We start from the raw sequence: 13,484 nt of genomic DNA on the forward strand, positions 1-13,484 counted from the left end.
GCGTGAACAGGTCACGTGAAGATACAGCCACAGGGGCTGTCCAGCTGTCCAGACCCAGACATTCAGGGTCTGAATGTGAGAGCTGGACCAGACAGAAGGCTGAGCATCTGAGAATGGATGCTCTCCAACTGTGGTGCTGGAGAAAACTCCTGAGAGTCCCTTGGACTGCAAGGAGACCCAACCAGTCCATCCTAAAGGAAATCGGTCCTGAATATTCATTGGAAGGACTGATGCTGAAGCTGAAGCATCAGCCAATACTTTGGCCACCTGATGCAAAGAGCTGACTCCTTGGAAAAGACCCTGATGCTGGGAAAGATTGAGGGCGGGAGGAGAAGGGGACCACAGAGGATAAGATGGTTGGATGGCATCACTGACTGGATGGACGAGTTTGAGCAAGCTCCGGGAGTTGGTGATGGAGAGGGAAACCTGGGGTGCTGCAGACCATGGGGTTGCAAAGACTCAGACACGGCTGAGCAACTGAACAACAACTTCCTTGGTTCTGCAAGTCCTGTTTTCATCACATAGGAGGGTGACGGACTCTAAGCAGAGGTGACAGAGGTGTTGGAGAAAGGGAGAGAAGAACAGAACAGCCTGGCAGATTCAGCAGCCGGCGCAAGGCCCTCAGTCATGGGAAAGTGGGTGCTGCAGTCCCTGGGTTCACAAAGCGCTGGACAACACACATAGTCACAGACATGTATTCGCGTCTGTGTATACACATGATGAAAAGTGAAGTCGCTCAGACGTGTCCGACTCTTTGCAACCCCATGGACTGTATGTAGCCTGCCAGGCTCCTCCGTCCATGGGGTTTTCCAGGCAAGAATACTGGAGTGGGCTGCCATTCCCTTCTCCATATACTGGAATAAATACAATTGTATAAGATACGGCCCTGGAAAAGGTACCCATAAGAAAGAGATGATCCTACTAAGTGAAGCCAGACAGAATCACAGAAATACTATATGATCTTATATGCGGAATCTAAAAAACAATGACAAAGCCCCCTAAACAAAACTTTTAGACACACTGGGAAACCTAAAACTTCTTGTGACTTGCTTTACTGCACTCATCTGCTTTACTGACGGGTTCTGCCACTAAACCCACTGTATCTCTGAGGTCTGCCTATAGTAAACAGTGATCAATATATAGACGAAGCACTGGAGATCGCTTGCAATGACCCAAAACATAACTGGAAGGAAAATCACAAGTAATCAAGTGCAGTGGTCAGGAAAGTATGTGTGCTAAGTCACTCAGTCATGTCTGACTCTTTGTGACCCCATGGACTGCAGCCCGCCAGGCTCCTCTGTCCATGGGATTCTCCAGGCAGGAATACTGGAGTGGGTTGCCATGCCCTCCTCCAGGGGATCTTCCCGACCCAGGGATCAAACCCAGGTCTCCTGCACTGCAAGCAGATTCTTTATCGTGTGAGCAACAGGGAAGTATAAGTTTAAGCAAAAAAAGATGAGGGAATTCACCGGCGGTCTAGCGGTTAGGACTCTGCTTTCACTGTTGAGGACGTGGGTTTAAAGCCTGGTGTGACAACTAAGATCCCACAAGCTGCACAAGGTAGGCAAGTTAAAAAAGATGGGCTGCAGAGAGGAAAAACTTTTCTATGTCCAAGGAAAGCCTTTCAAAAAGGAAAAACAACATACTGTTCTGATGTTCAAATGAATGTCTATTTCGCTCATCACCATGGTTATCCGTTAGAGGAAAGTATGGGTCCTGCATACAAGAGGCTTTCTCTAAATGTGCATTTAAATGTGTAGACTCTGTGAGGCTAGGCTCAGATGCGTAGTCGCTCAGTCCTGTCTCACTTTTGGCAACCCTGTGGACTGTAGCCCTCTAGGCTCCTCTGTCCACGGGACTTCCCAGGCAAGGACACTGGAGTGGGTTGCCATTCCCTTCTGCAAGTGGATCTTCCAGACCCAGGGATTGAACCTGCGTCTCCTGCATCGGCAAGCGGCATTCTTTACCATCTGGGTCACTTGGGGAACCCGCTACGCTCAGATGGAGCTGCTGTTACCGTAAACGCAAGATAATTTGCCTGATACCCAGTGAGACCAAACAATACTAGAATACTGGAGTCCGGAACACAGAAAAGTTTGTTACAGGGCTGTGCAAGGAGAAGGGTGCTTCGTGCCTTAAGAAACCCAAAGTTACTGCCAGCTTTCAGCAAAGCCCTTTTGTATGGAAGGTGAAGGGTGGACGTGCTTAGCTCTTGCCAACTTCTTCACGTCAGAATCTTTACTCAGGCTTCCTAAGTGGTTCAGGGGTGAAGAATCTGCCTGCGATGCAGGAGACACAGATTGATCCCTGGGTCACGGGGTCAGGAAGATCCCTCGGAGGAGGGCGTGGCAACCCACTCCAGATTTTTGCCTGGAGAATCCCATGGACAGAGGAGCCTGGCAGGGTGACAGTCCACGGGGCCGCAAAGAGTCAGACATAACTGAGCACATTCACACGCACACACATCCTTCGCTCTTGAGGTCACGTCATGGTCAGTGGACAATGTTCCGCTAAATCTCTACCAGACACATTATATTCTCTGTTCTGAAAAGAAAGGGCCAGGTCCCCAGGCACAGGTTTCACCCTCCAGGGTCCCAGGCCTGGCTCAGAAGGGTCAGAACTCAGCGGGCAGCTCCCTGAGGGCCAGGTCCCCAGACCCTGCCCAGCTGTCATCACTGAACTGACCCTCGGACCTCTCAGGGAGCCCAGATGGGGGGAGACGAGGTCCCATGGAGGTCCCTGACTGCACGGTAGCCAGGACAGACGCCCGCTATAGTTAGATCATGGACGCAGGGATGGGCGGAGACCCCCAGGCTTCTCAGGCCCAGATGGGGGAGACGGCTCCCATTGGGGTCCCTGACTGCAGGGTAGCTAGGACAGACACCCGCTGTAGTTAGATCACGGACCAAGGATGGGCAGAGAACCCCAGGCTTCTCAGGGTGCCCAGATGGAGACGGGTCCCATGGCGGTCCCTGACTGCAGGGTAGCTAGGACAGACGCCCATTGTAGCTACATCACAGACCCAAGGATGGAGGAGAGGGTCACCGCGGCCTAAAGCCACGGGTCCAGCCAGTGGGTGGCCGTGGCAAGCACCCTGGAAGGCCCCCTCCTCCCAAGTCAAATCCCACAGCCTGTTCTCTGGGTGCTCCGGGCTCTCCCGCTGGACCAAGGCTGGGTGAGCTGGAGGGCCCCCGGGGGAAGGCCAGGACCCGCGTCTGTGCTCTCTGTCCACCCGATGACCACCAGTCCACACACCTTTGGATGAAGGCCCTCACTAAAGGCAGATCACTGAATGACAGCTGCTGGCCTGTGGGCGGGGCCCCCTGCAGCACTGTCCAATGGCTGAGCAGCATCGCTAAGCTGTTCTTTGATGCTTGCTTGCCATGGGTGGGGCCCACTCGGTTCTGTCCAATGGCTGAGCAGAACCACCAAAGGTCACTCATTGGCAGTTGGCTGCTTGTGGGCGGGGCCCACTGCGGTACCGTCCAATGACTAAGCAGCATAACTAAGGGCTGTTTATTGATGCTTGCTTCGCAGGCCACTGCTATGCCGACCAATGGCTGGCCAGGACCACTAAGGATTGCTCATTGGCAGCTGGCTGCTTCTGGGCGGGGCCCACTGCAGAGTCAACCAATGGCTGACTGGATCCATGAAGCGTTGCTCATTGCCAGAAGCTTGTGGGCGGGGCTCACTCAGGCGCTGTCCACTAGATGAGCAGGACCACTAAGGGTTGCTCATTGGCAGTTGGTTGTCAGTGGGCGGAGCTCACCAAAGCATCAACCAATGGCTGGGCAGGGCCACTAAGGGTCGCTTATTGACGATTGTTTCTGGGCGGGTCTTTCTGCAGCACCGACCAATGGCTGAGCGGGACCACTGATGGGCGCTCATTCATAGTTGGTCGCCAGTGGGCCAAGCCCCCTGAGGCCTCAACCCATGGCTGAGCAGGACCACTAAGCGTCGCTCATGGACAGTTGGTTGCTTGTAGGCAGGGCCGCTGCAGAGCTGACCAATGGCTGAGTGGGACCTGTTGCCTAGTAACGGTGTAGAGTAGTGATACACATTGAGGGCTGCATGCTAAGTGATATACTAACGTCACTTTGCTGCACTCCTACAAATGCCTTTCTTTCTGCATTGCTAGATTTCTGCCTCTTGCGGCCAGAGCTACCCAGGGACCCGCGTCTTTAGGAAGCACAGTGGCAGCCACTTCCAGGGGTTTCTCTTTCCCCAGTTCCTGTGTATCTTTGTCCCGCTCCCAGTATCAAGGCTTGAGATCTGCAGTGTTGAGATGTGACGGAAGGCAGGGGGCAGGAAGAGGGCTTGGGGTGGGGTGGGGGTGGTTTGTGGCTTTTGTTACTGGAAAAGGAACAAAACCTGCCCTCCCCCAGTATCTCTCTAGCATGCAGATTATCTCCAGCTGAAAACAATCAAGAGAAAGTCAAGCAGACTCCCGAGAAAACTTGGAGCTTCTCGCTGAACTGCCTAAAAGAACGTAGATAGAGGAGTTGGTCCTGGAATCTCTAGTTTCAGCAGAGATGTCTGCATAGGATACGGGCCCCCCTGTGGTGGGGCGAACAGAGCCTGGAGGCCAGAGTTCATGCTAGGTCTCTACGTCTCTCCTGGCCCAGCAAACATTTATTTATAAAACTCTTGTTTTTTATCTGTTTCTATGTCAACTGCCCTTCCTCCTCTTTGATATCTCAAACCACTACCCCCAACATCCTCTTTTGTCTTCAGCTGAAGACGGTATTTAAGGGGAGGGTTAGGGCCATGTGGGGAGTCCCAGCTGGCTCAATAGTAAAGAGTCCACCCGCCGATGCAGGAGACGCATGAGACGCAGCTTTGATCCCTGGGTTGTGAAGATCCCCTGGAGGAGGAAATGACAACCCACTCCAGGATTCTTGCCTGGGAAATCCCATGGACAGAGGAGCCTGGTGAGGCTACAGTCCATGGGGGTCATGAAGAGTCGGGACACAACTGAACATGCAGGCTACACGTTGGGCCATTTTCATACCTCTCTCCCATGTATATGTGAGATTAAATTTTTGTGTGCATGTTCTCCTGGTTCATCTGTCTCACGTCCATGTCATTCCTAGACCAGCCAGAAGAGCCTGGAAGGATCAGGAACATGTCTCCCTCCCTGGCATCACTGTCTAGAGAAACCAGGTGACCAGACGCCCGTCTTTTTTCCATCACTTATAATCGAGACAAGTCTCTTTCTCTGGGCTGCATGCACTCCTTCTCTGGGTCACATCATGACATGTCTCAGTCTAGCCAGCCTGTTCCTTGCCGTGAGGCTCAAACAGAAGCACACAGTATCCCAAAGGCATGACAGCCTCGCTGTTCTTTTATGGGAGAGCTTAGCACTCAGAGAGGGCTTTTCTGATGGGGAAATGTCTTCGAGGGTCCCAATGATACGTGACTGATGACCCTGCACAATGAACCTCTATGGAAACTCGTGAGAAATGGAATTATTTCCAGCCTTATCAGTAAACCAAGGATGTCACAGTCATGAGTGATAGTTCCTAAGGGAACTCAGGAAAGAGCACCTGCCTTCTAGCAGCCAGCAGACTACAGCCACTCCCCACGGGGAGCCCTGAGGAAACTCAGGAGGTGAACACACAGGACGCTGGCCCCAGGTAGCTGAGATGCAGAATAAAAGAATGTCTTCAGCAAGTCCAGATTCTTAGCATCTTCCTACACATCAGTTCAGTTCAGCTCAGCTCAGTCGTGTCCGACTCTGCAACCCCATGGACTGCAGCATACCAGGCCTCCCTGTCCATCACCAACTCCCAGAGCTTGCTCAAACTCATGTCCACCGAGTCGGTGATGCCATCCAACCATCTCATCCTCTCTCATCCCTTTCTCCTCCCGCCTTCAATCTTTCCCAGCATCAGGGTCTTTTCCAATGAGTCAGCTCTTCTCATCAGGTGGCCAAAGGATTGGAGTTTCAGCTTCAGCATCAGTCCTTCCAATGAATATTGAGGATTGATTTCCTTTAGGATGGACTGATTGGATCTCCCTGCAGCCCAAGGGACTCTCAAGAGTCTCTCTGACACCACAGTTCAAAAGCAGCAACTCTTCAGCGCTCAGCTTTGTTTATAGTCCAACTCTCACATCCATACATAGAAAAGCACTAAATTCCTTAACTTCGGATATCTGATTTCTTTCATTAACAACCACCTTCTGATGTTGACACGACCTGCTCTCTGTTGCAAAACTTCTATATAACCTTGCTCCGTCCTGCTTCCTAAGAGCAATTCTCAGGATTAAGAGAGATGCTGCCTCCTGGGCTTAAGTCCTAAAAATGTCAGCAGTGCTGAGAACACCTGTCCTGGTGCCACTCTTGAAAGAACAGGGAAGTGTTTGTCACTCAGCCGTGTCTGACTCTTTGCGACCCCATGGACTGTAGCCCACCAGGCTGCTCTGACCATGGGATTCTCCAGGCAAGGATACTGGAGTGGGTTGCCATGCCCTTTTCCAGGTCCCACTCTTTGATGCCAGCAATGTCTATATGGCAGAAAGGGCAGAAAGCAGACACAGGGTTGCGTTCTTCAGACAGGACCAAAGCCTTCCCTGGGAGATCTTGACAGCGTCACAATCCTTCTACACCCTGGACACTGAGTTACTCGGCTCTTCTAAAATTATCTCTCCGCAGGCCGCACTGACCTTCGGAATGGCTTTATCCCAGAACAGAGAAGTGTTGTCTGACTATCTATGTAATGAACCTCCTGGCTGGTCTTCAGAAAAATGCAACCAGTAGCACTTCAAATCACAAACTTGCTGATAACACCCCGAGCAAATGTGCCAAACCACTCAAGAGAAAGTTCAAACTGGAGTCTTTCTTCAGCATGATCTTCCGTGCTCCACGCAGCTTCATGTAAATGCAAGGAAAACCCTACTAGGGGTTTCTGGACAGTGTTTGAAAAGGCAGATGTTGGGAGAAGTGACTCCTTCCAAGAGAAAACTGCGCATCTGGGAGGATTCAACACCTGCTGGCCTCCTGGTTTCTTCCCACTCAACTGGGTGCTCCACCCTGTGGGCCCTGGGCGTCCCCTGCCGTCTGTTCCCAGGGCTGGTCACACAGATCCCTCTCGCCGCAGCTCTGTATAGGGGTGCACCCAGAACCTGCTGGCCCTGGATCAATGCAATCACAGTTTTCAAATACAACCTGGTCTCTGAAGTGATAAGCCATGGAAAACATCCCAAGCCTCAAGGACCTTATGACAACACCCTCATGGGCCAAAAGACCTGCACTTAGCAAGTCAGTAAGCTGGTGTTCTGGGCTGGATGGTGAAAGTGTCAGTCGCTGGGTCATGTCCGACTCTTTGGGACCCCATGGACTGCAGCCCACCAGACTCCTCTGTCCACGGGACTCTCCAGGCAAGAATACTGGAGTGGGTTGCCATTTCCTCCTCCAGGGGATCTTCCCAAGCAAGGGATGGAACCTCGCATCTCCTGCCATTTCAGGCAGATTTTTTTTTTTTTTTTAACCGTCTGCATCATCCCAAATCTGTATGTTGAACTGCTAACCCCTCCAGGACCTGATGATATCGCTGTATTAGGAGATGGGTCTTCAAAGAGAGCATGAAGGCCGAATGAGGTCACTAGCGAGGGTCTCGATCGCATGGGACTGGGGTCCATACAGGAGGAGGAGGTCAGGACACAGACACACACTGAGGGACAGCTGTGTAGACTGAATCACAGGGAAAAGTTCCCACTGCCTTCTCCTGGGGATCTTCCCGAGCTAGGCCTCTTGGTATAAGGCCACCCATCAAATTGGATGAACAACACATTTCTACAGCACCTCAACAGCTTAATTCTTACCTGCAATGACCCAATTTCCAAACAAGGTCACTTTCACGGGGACTTACGGCATCTTTCTGGGCTTGGGTGCTACTTGACCAGTCATGTGTATCTCTTTGTGACCCCACGGACTGTTGCCCGCCAGGCTCCTCTGTCCATGGGGATTCTCCAGGCAAGAGTACTGGAGTGGGTTGACATTCCGTCCTCCTGGGATCATCCCGACCCAGAGATCAAACCCAGGTCCTCTGCATTACAGGCAGATTCTTTACCATCTGAGCCACCAGGGAAGACCCATCTTTGGGGGAGGCAGACACAATTAAACCCACAAAGAGGTGGAATATCCAGAGCTGGAATCCCCCCCACCCAAGATTCACAAGAGCATCACCCTAATGTTTCCTGAGCCCAGAACACACACAACGAGGTCAACTCAGCATCTGCACCCCGCCACCCCCAGCCCTGAAAAGAGCTTCTCCAGCCGGCTTCTTGCCTCTTTTGCAAACTCTTGTCTGCTCAACAACATCACCTCGGACTTTTCCTATTCACCATCAAGTCTATCTGCTTCTCTTCCGTGTAAGCGTTAAGTCACTCAGTCCTGTCCGACTCTCTGCGACCACATGGACCACAGCCCGCCGGGCTCCTCTGTCCATGGGATTCTCCAGGCAAGAACACTGGAGTGGGTTGCCTTTCCTTCTCTTGTTCCCGACCCAGGGATTGAACCCGAGTCTCCTGCATCGCAGGCAGATTCTCTAACCATCACATAAGCTACCACAGCAGCTCAACAGACCACTAGGTCTCCAGAACAAACAGGAATCCGGCCACCGGGAGGCCTGTCTTCCTGGGAAAACTGGGTCACAAAGCATCCTTAGGGACACACCCTGGGGTTCTGGTTTGAGGACTTCCTGTATTTGGTTAAAAAAAAAAAAAAAAAAGGCTCAAGCCGGTTCTCCTAAATCATGTGAGAATGCCTTGGCCACAGACAGAACATGAGACTCTAGTGACCCGGCCACACGGACCCCAGACTGCCCTCTGGCTCCGTAAAAGGAAAGTCAGACACACTAAAAAAGCCAGTTGCTCCCTTCTGTCTCCCATCAAACATGCCCCGACTCGTCTCGAGACGCTGGTCCACTGGTTTTGACTTTACGGGTGTTTTCGTCCGTGCGTGGCGGCGGAGAGGGGGGGAGACACACAAGAAGCTCTGAGACCACAGTAAATAGTCCTATGTCTGCATGCCCGGGCGGTGGATCGTGGAAGAAAGGCAGGTGTGGGTGGCTGAGGCGGGAGGGGGTGAGGGGCAGGGCAGCGGAGGCAAGCACCGCAGCGGAGGGGTGATCCTGGGCTGACCACGTGGGTGGCACCCCATCTTCCACTGCGGGTCACTGTGCTGGGATGATGGAGGGAAGGGCATCTCAAAACAGTCACCGTGCCCGCGGGCTCAGTCGCTTCCGTTGTGTCCGACTCTCTGCAACCCCATGGACTGTAGCCCGCCCCACCCCAGGCTCCTCTGTCCATGTGGATGCTCCAGGCAAGAATACAGGAGTGGGTTGTCATGCCCTCCTCCAGGGGATCTTTGCAGAGCGGGGATAGAACCCACGTCTCCTGCATTGGCGGCTGGGTTCTTTACCCACTGAGCCACCTGGGAAGCCCGAAAAAAGAGTCAAAGCCAAGGTCAAAGCCACAGCCCGTGACCAGCGGTCTCGAGGACATGATTAAATAAAACCCCTGGGGTCATTCTCTACAGAACTGCAAGTAGAAACGCAGATGGCCTGCAGGGCACGTTGTGGGTGGGTGGACCCCGACGGCTGCAGGAAAGCGAAGGATGCCTTGAAAGCAGGCAAGTCGGGGAGGCCAGAACAGGTGTTTACTCGGAGTCTCAAGGAGGAGGCTGGGCTGGGGAAGAAGCCGGGTTGAGAGGAATACAGTGGAGGTAGGAGGTGGGAATCGGGAATGAAGCCCCTTCCGCCCCCCGCCCGGGAGGGGGACAGAAAGCCTCCCGTGGATGCTGACACCTCTGGGCCGTGGGCCAGGGGCGTACCTTTCAATAGCAAAGAGCGCGGGAGAGCCGCTTTCCTGCTGGCTCAGCGGTCAAGACTCCACCGGCCCGTGCAGGGGAGTGAGTGAGTGAGTCAAAGTCACTCCGTCGTGTCCGACTCTTTGCGACCCCGTGGACTGTAGCCCACCAGGCTCCTCTGTCCGTGGGGATCCTCCAGGCCAGAATACTGGAGTGGGTCACCATGCCCTTCTCCAGGGGACCTTCCCAACCCAGGGACTGAACCTGGGTCTCCCGCATTGCAGGCAGATTCTGCACCCTATAAGCTGCCAGAGAAGCCCAAGAATACTGGAGTGGGTTTCCATGCCCTCTCCAGGGGATCTTCCCAACCCAGTGATTGAACCTGTGTCTCTCGGCTCTCCTGCACTGGCAGGCGCGTTCTTCACCACTAGCAACACCTGGGAAGCCCAACAAAGACGCACCAAATCATGAGTCAACTAATAAATCAAACTTTAAAGAGCCTGGGAGAGAGAGGAATGTATCCACCGCATGATGGGCACCATCAACTGGATGAGGCCAGGATCTATCGGAGGAGAGGACACTCGGAGAGTCCACGAGACACCCCAGAGAGGATGGGAGTGAGCAGATGTGAGCGGGTGACTGAGGTCCCAGGAAAACCCAGGAGATGAGCGCTCTGGCGATGGGAGGCGGGGAGCCCACGTGGATGTCTTGCTGGGGCCAGCCAGGCATCGCTTCTCCCCGCCGACCTTGGGCAGGCACTTGGTGGGAACAGCACCCTTCCTCGGGTAAGATGGGGAGCTTGAGGTGTGTCAGGGCCCGCCGGGAACACGCTCCATCCCCGGCACACACAGGAGAACCCCACGGTGCGGGCTCTGGGCGGGCGGGCGGGAGGGGGACCCGGAGCAAAGGACTCACAGTTTGACCAGGAACGGGTGGTTGACTTCCTTGAGCACCGACTTCTCATTGTGGACGTGCTGTTCCTGCTTCAGGCGGATGATGTCGGGGATGGTCATCACCTTCAGGGCGAAGAAATGCTTGCTCGTCTTCTCCTGGACTAGCTGCACGCGCCCGAACGTCCCTGTCCCTGCATGCGGACGGCAGAGAAGGGGGAGAGGCGTGCTCAGCGACCACGGATCCCCCGCACCGGGAACATCAGACAGCCCGGCAGGTTGGACGACTCGATACCCTACGAGACGCCAGGCAACAGACACTCCTCTGGAATGGTCAAGTTAAATTCGCGCGCACACACAGCATCACTTCACTCTACGACAAAGCTACATACAGTCACAGCTGTGGTTCTTCCAGGAGTGACGCACGGACCTGAAAACTGGACCATAAAGAAGGCTGAGCGCATCTAGGCATTGATGCTTTCAAACCGTGGGGCTGGAAAACACTCTTGAGAGTCCCTTGGACCCCAAGGAGATCCAACCAGTCCAGCCTAAAGGAAATCAGTCCTGAATTATTCATTGGAAGGACTGATGTTGAAGCTGGAACTCCAATCCTTTGGCCACCTGATGCGAAGAGCTGACTCACTGGAAAAGACCCTGATGCTGGGAAAGATTGAGGGCAGGAGGAGAAGGGGACAACAGGGGATGAGATGGTTGGATGGCATCACCGACTCAATGGACATGAGTTTGAGCAAGCTCCGGGAGTTGTTGATGGACAGGGAGGCCTGGCATGCTGCAGTCCACAGCGTCGCAAAGAGTCGGAGACGACTCGGCAACTTAATGACAAGAAGCGTAACCTGCCCCTGAATTGTCCTTCGACGAGCATGACTGACCATCGTTCCTGGAAATGAGTCACCCCAGAGAAAACACACACACACACACACACACACACACACGCAGGTGAAGGCAGAATGGAAAAGCGTGCCAAAATACATTCCTTCGACGCGTCTTTTTCCTGACGCTTTTCCAAATCAGGATGAGGCACAGATAACAAACTTAGGGTGACCGAAGGGGAAAGGGTTGGGGGAGGGTTAAATGAGGAGTTTGGGATGAACAGACACACAAGACTAGATGGAAAACATTAGACAAGCAAGGAGCTGCTACGGTACGGCCCAGGGAAATCGAGTCCACATCTTGTAACAAGCGTATATGGGGAAAGAATGTGAAAAAGCGCAGACACGTAACTGACTCACTCTGTCGTACACGTGAAACTAACGCCACGCTGCAATTAACGCCTGCTGCCGTAAACTCGCTCAGCAGTGACGGACTCTTTGTGACCCCACGGACTGCGGCCCGCCGGGCTCCTCTGCCCGTGGGGATTCTCCAGGCAAGATTACTGGAGTGGGTTGCCGTGCCCTCTCTCCAGGGGATCTTCCCGACCCAGAGATCGAACCCCAGCCTCCTGCATTGCAGGCGGACTCTTTACTGAGTCACCGGCGGTGGCCCTAAACCCAGGGACAGAGTCCTTATAAGACACAGAGGAGAAGCCGCGTGGAGACGGAGGCAGAGACGGGAGGGAGGCGGCCACCAGCCCAGGGACGGACGCCTGGAGCCCCCAGAAGCTGGAAGAGGCGGGAAGGACCCTCCCCTGGAGACTCTGCAGGGAACTCAGCCCAGGGACCCCTTGACCTCAGACGTCTTGTCCCCGGGATTCAGAGAAGATGAATGTCTATGGTTTCAAGCTTCCCAGTTTGGTGGAAATTTATTATGGCTGCACCAGGGGGTATGAATTCAACCCAACAGTGCTCAGGAATTCTCCGAGCATCCTTGTTGTTTAATCACTTAATACCACACATTCATGTTTTTGCATATAGAACCTAACACAACTTTAATCTTCCTCTGGTTTGAGAACAGGTCTGGACATGGAAACATACATGTTTCAAGTGCCCCAGCAGATCTCCGCTCAGGTCTTCTGATAACGCTGGCATGGTCTGGGAAAATTAAAGGCCAACAGTGAGGACACCACGCTCAACTGTCTTTGTCCAGATTAATGCTGATGAGGACAAATTCAAAAGAAAGACAATCAGAAATCATTAAAAAGAGAAGCCAGCCTGTTCTGGAAAAGTGATGAACTTTCCAAAAGCTTATCAAAAGAAGCAGGCACAAGCAGTGTGTCTGCTTCTGGCTAATAATAGCAACATTTTCTTGGCAAAGGAAATGGTGCTGAGTTTCTGCTACCCGTGGGGTAAGCCCCTGGGCGGTCCTCACTGGGAACACGCGCTGGCTAGAAAGGGGAATTACTCTCAGACTTCCTAGAAGAGGAAGTTTCTCCAAAAAGGCTGCCACAGTCCACATTCCTTTTCACGAACTTCACTCGCCCTGTTCTTTTTAATTATTGGAAGGGAAAGGATTCCTCATCTTATTAAAAAATGTTTCTACACGTGTCTCTGCAGGGTGAATCATGCAGAAAATGGACACAGTAACACTTCTCTTAAGACATAAAGTCTTGCTTCCCCAAAACTGTATTTTTTATCCTTGAGACTGCACGAATGAAATGTGTGATGACATTGTATCTTTTTTTTTTTTTTTGATACCTCTGACACAATTTGGAAGAAATCGCATTGGTTTTCATTGTTCCACATCATGGAGACGATCAGGGGCATTTTCTTACATGCTTACACCTTGTGTTACATTTTTTACCCTTGAGACTGCAGGAATCAAATAAAATATGCGATGCCTCTGTATCTTTATCCAGATACCTCTGGGACAATTTAACTTGGAAGAAT

General features: G+C 52.8%; 1 protein-coding gene across 2 annotated transcripts in view; it reads right to left on the bottom strand.

Annotated features, from left to right (window-relative positions):
• Nucleotides 1-13,484, bottom strand: part of PRKX (protein kinase X-linked) — a 51,916-nt gene that overhangs the window by 19,289 nt on the left and 19,143 nt on the right. For both annotated transcript variants that reach the window (XR_006267422.1, XM_043458141.1), the window contains exon 2: nt 10,727-10,895. Coding sequence is in view for 1 of the 2 variants with exons in the window: in XM_043458141.1 (XP_043314076.1) it covers nt 10,727-10,895 (169 nt within the window). In the remaining variant the exon portion in view is untranslated. The remainder of the gene's footprint in view (nt 1-10,726; nt 10,896-13,484) is intronic.

This window comes from Cervus canadensis, chromosome X, assembly GCF_019320065.1.
Source record: "Cervus canadensis isolate Bull #8, Minnesota chromosome X, ASM1932006v1, whole genome shotgun sequence".
NCBI classification, from domain to species: domain Eukaryota; kingdom Metazoa; phylum Chordata; class Mammalia; order Artiodactyla; family Cervidae; genus Cervus; species Cervus canadensis.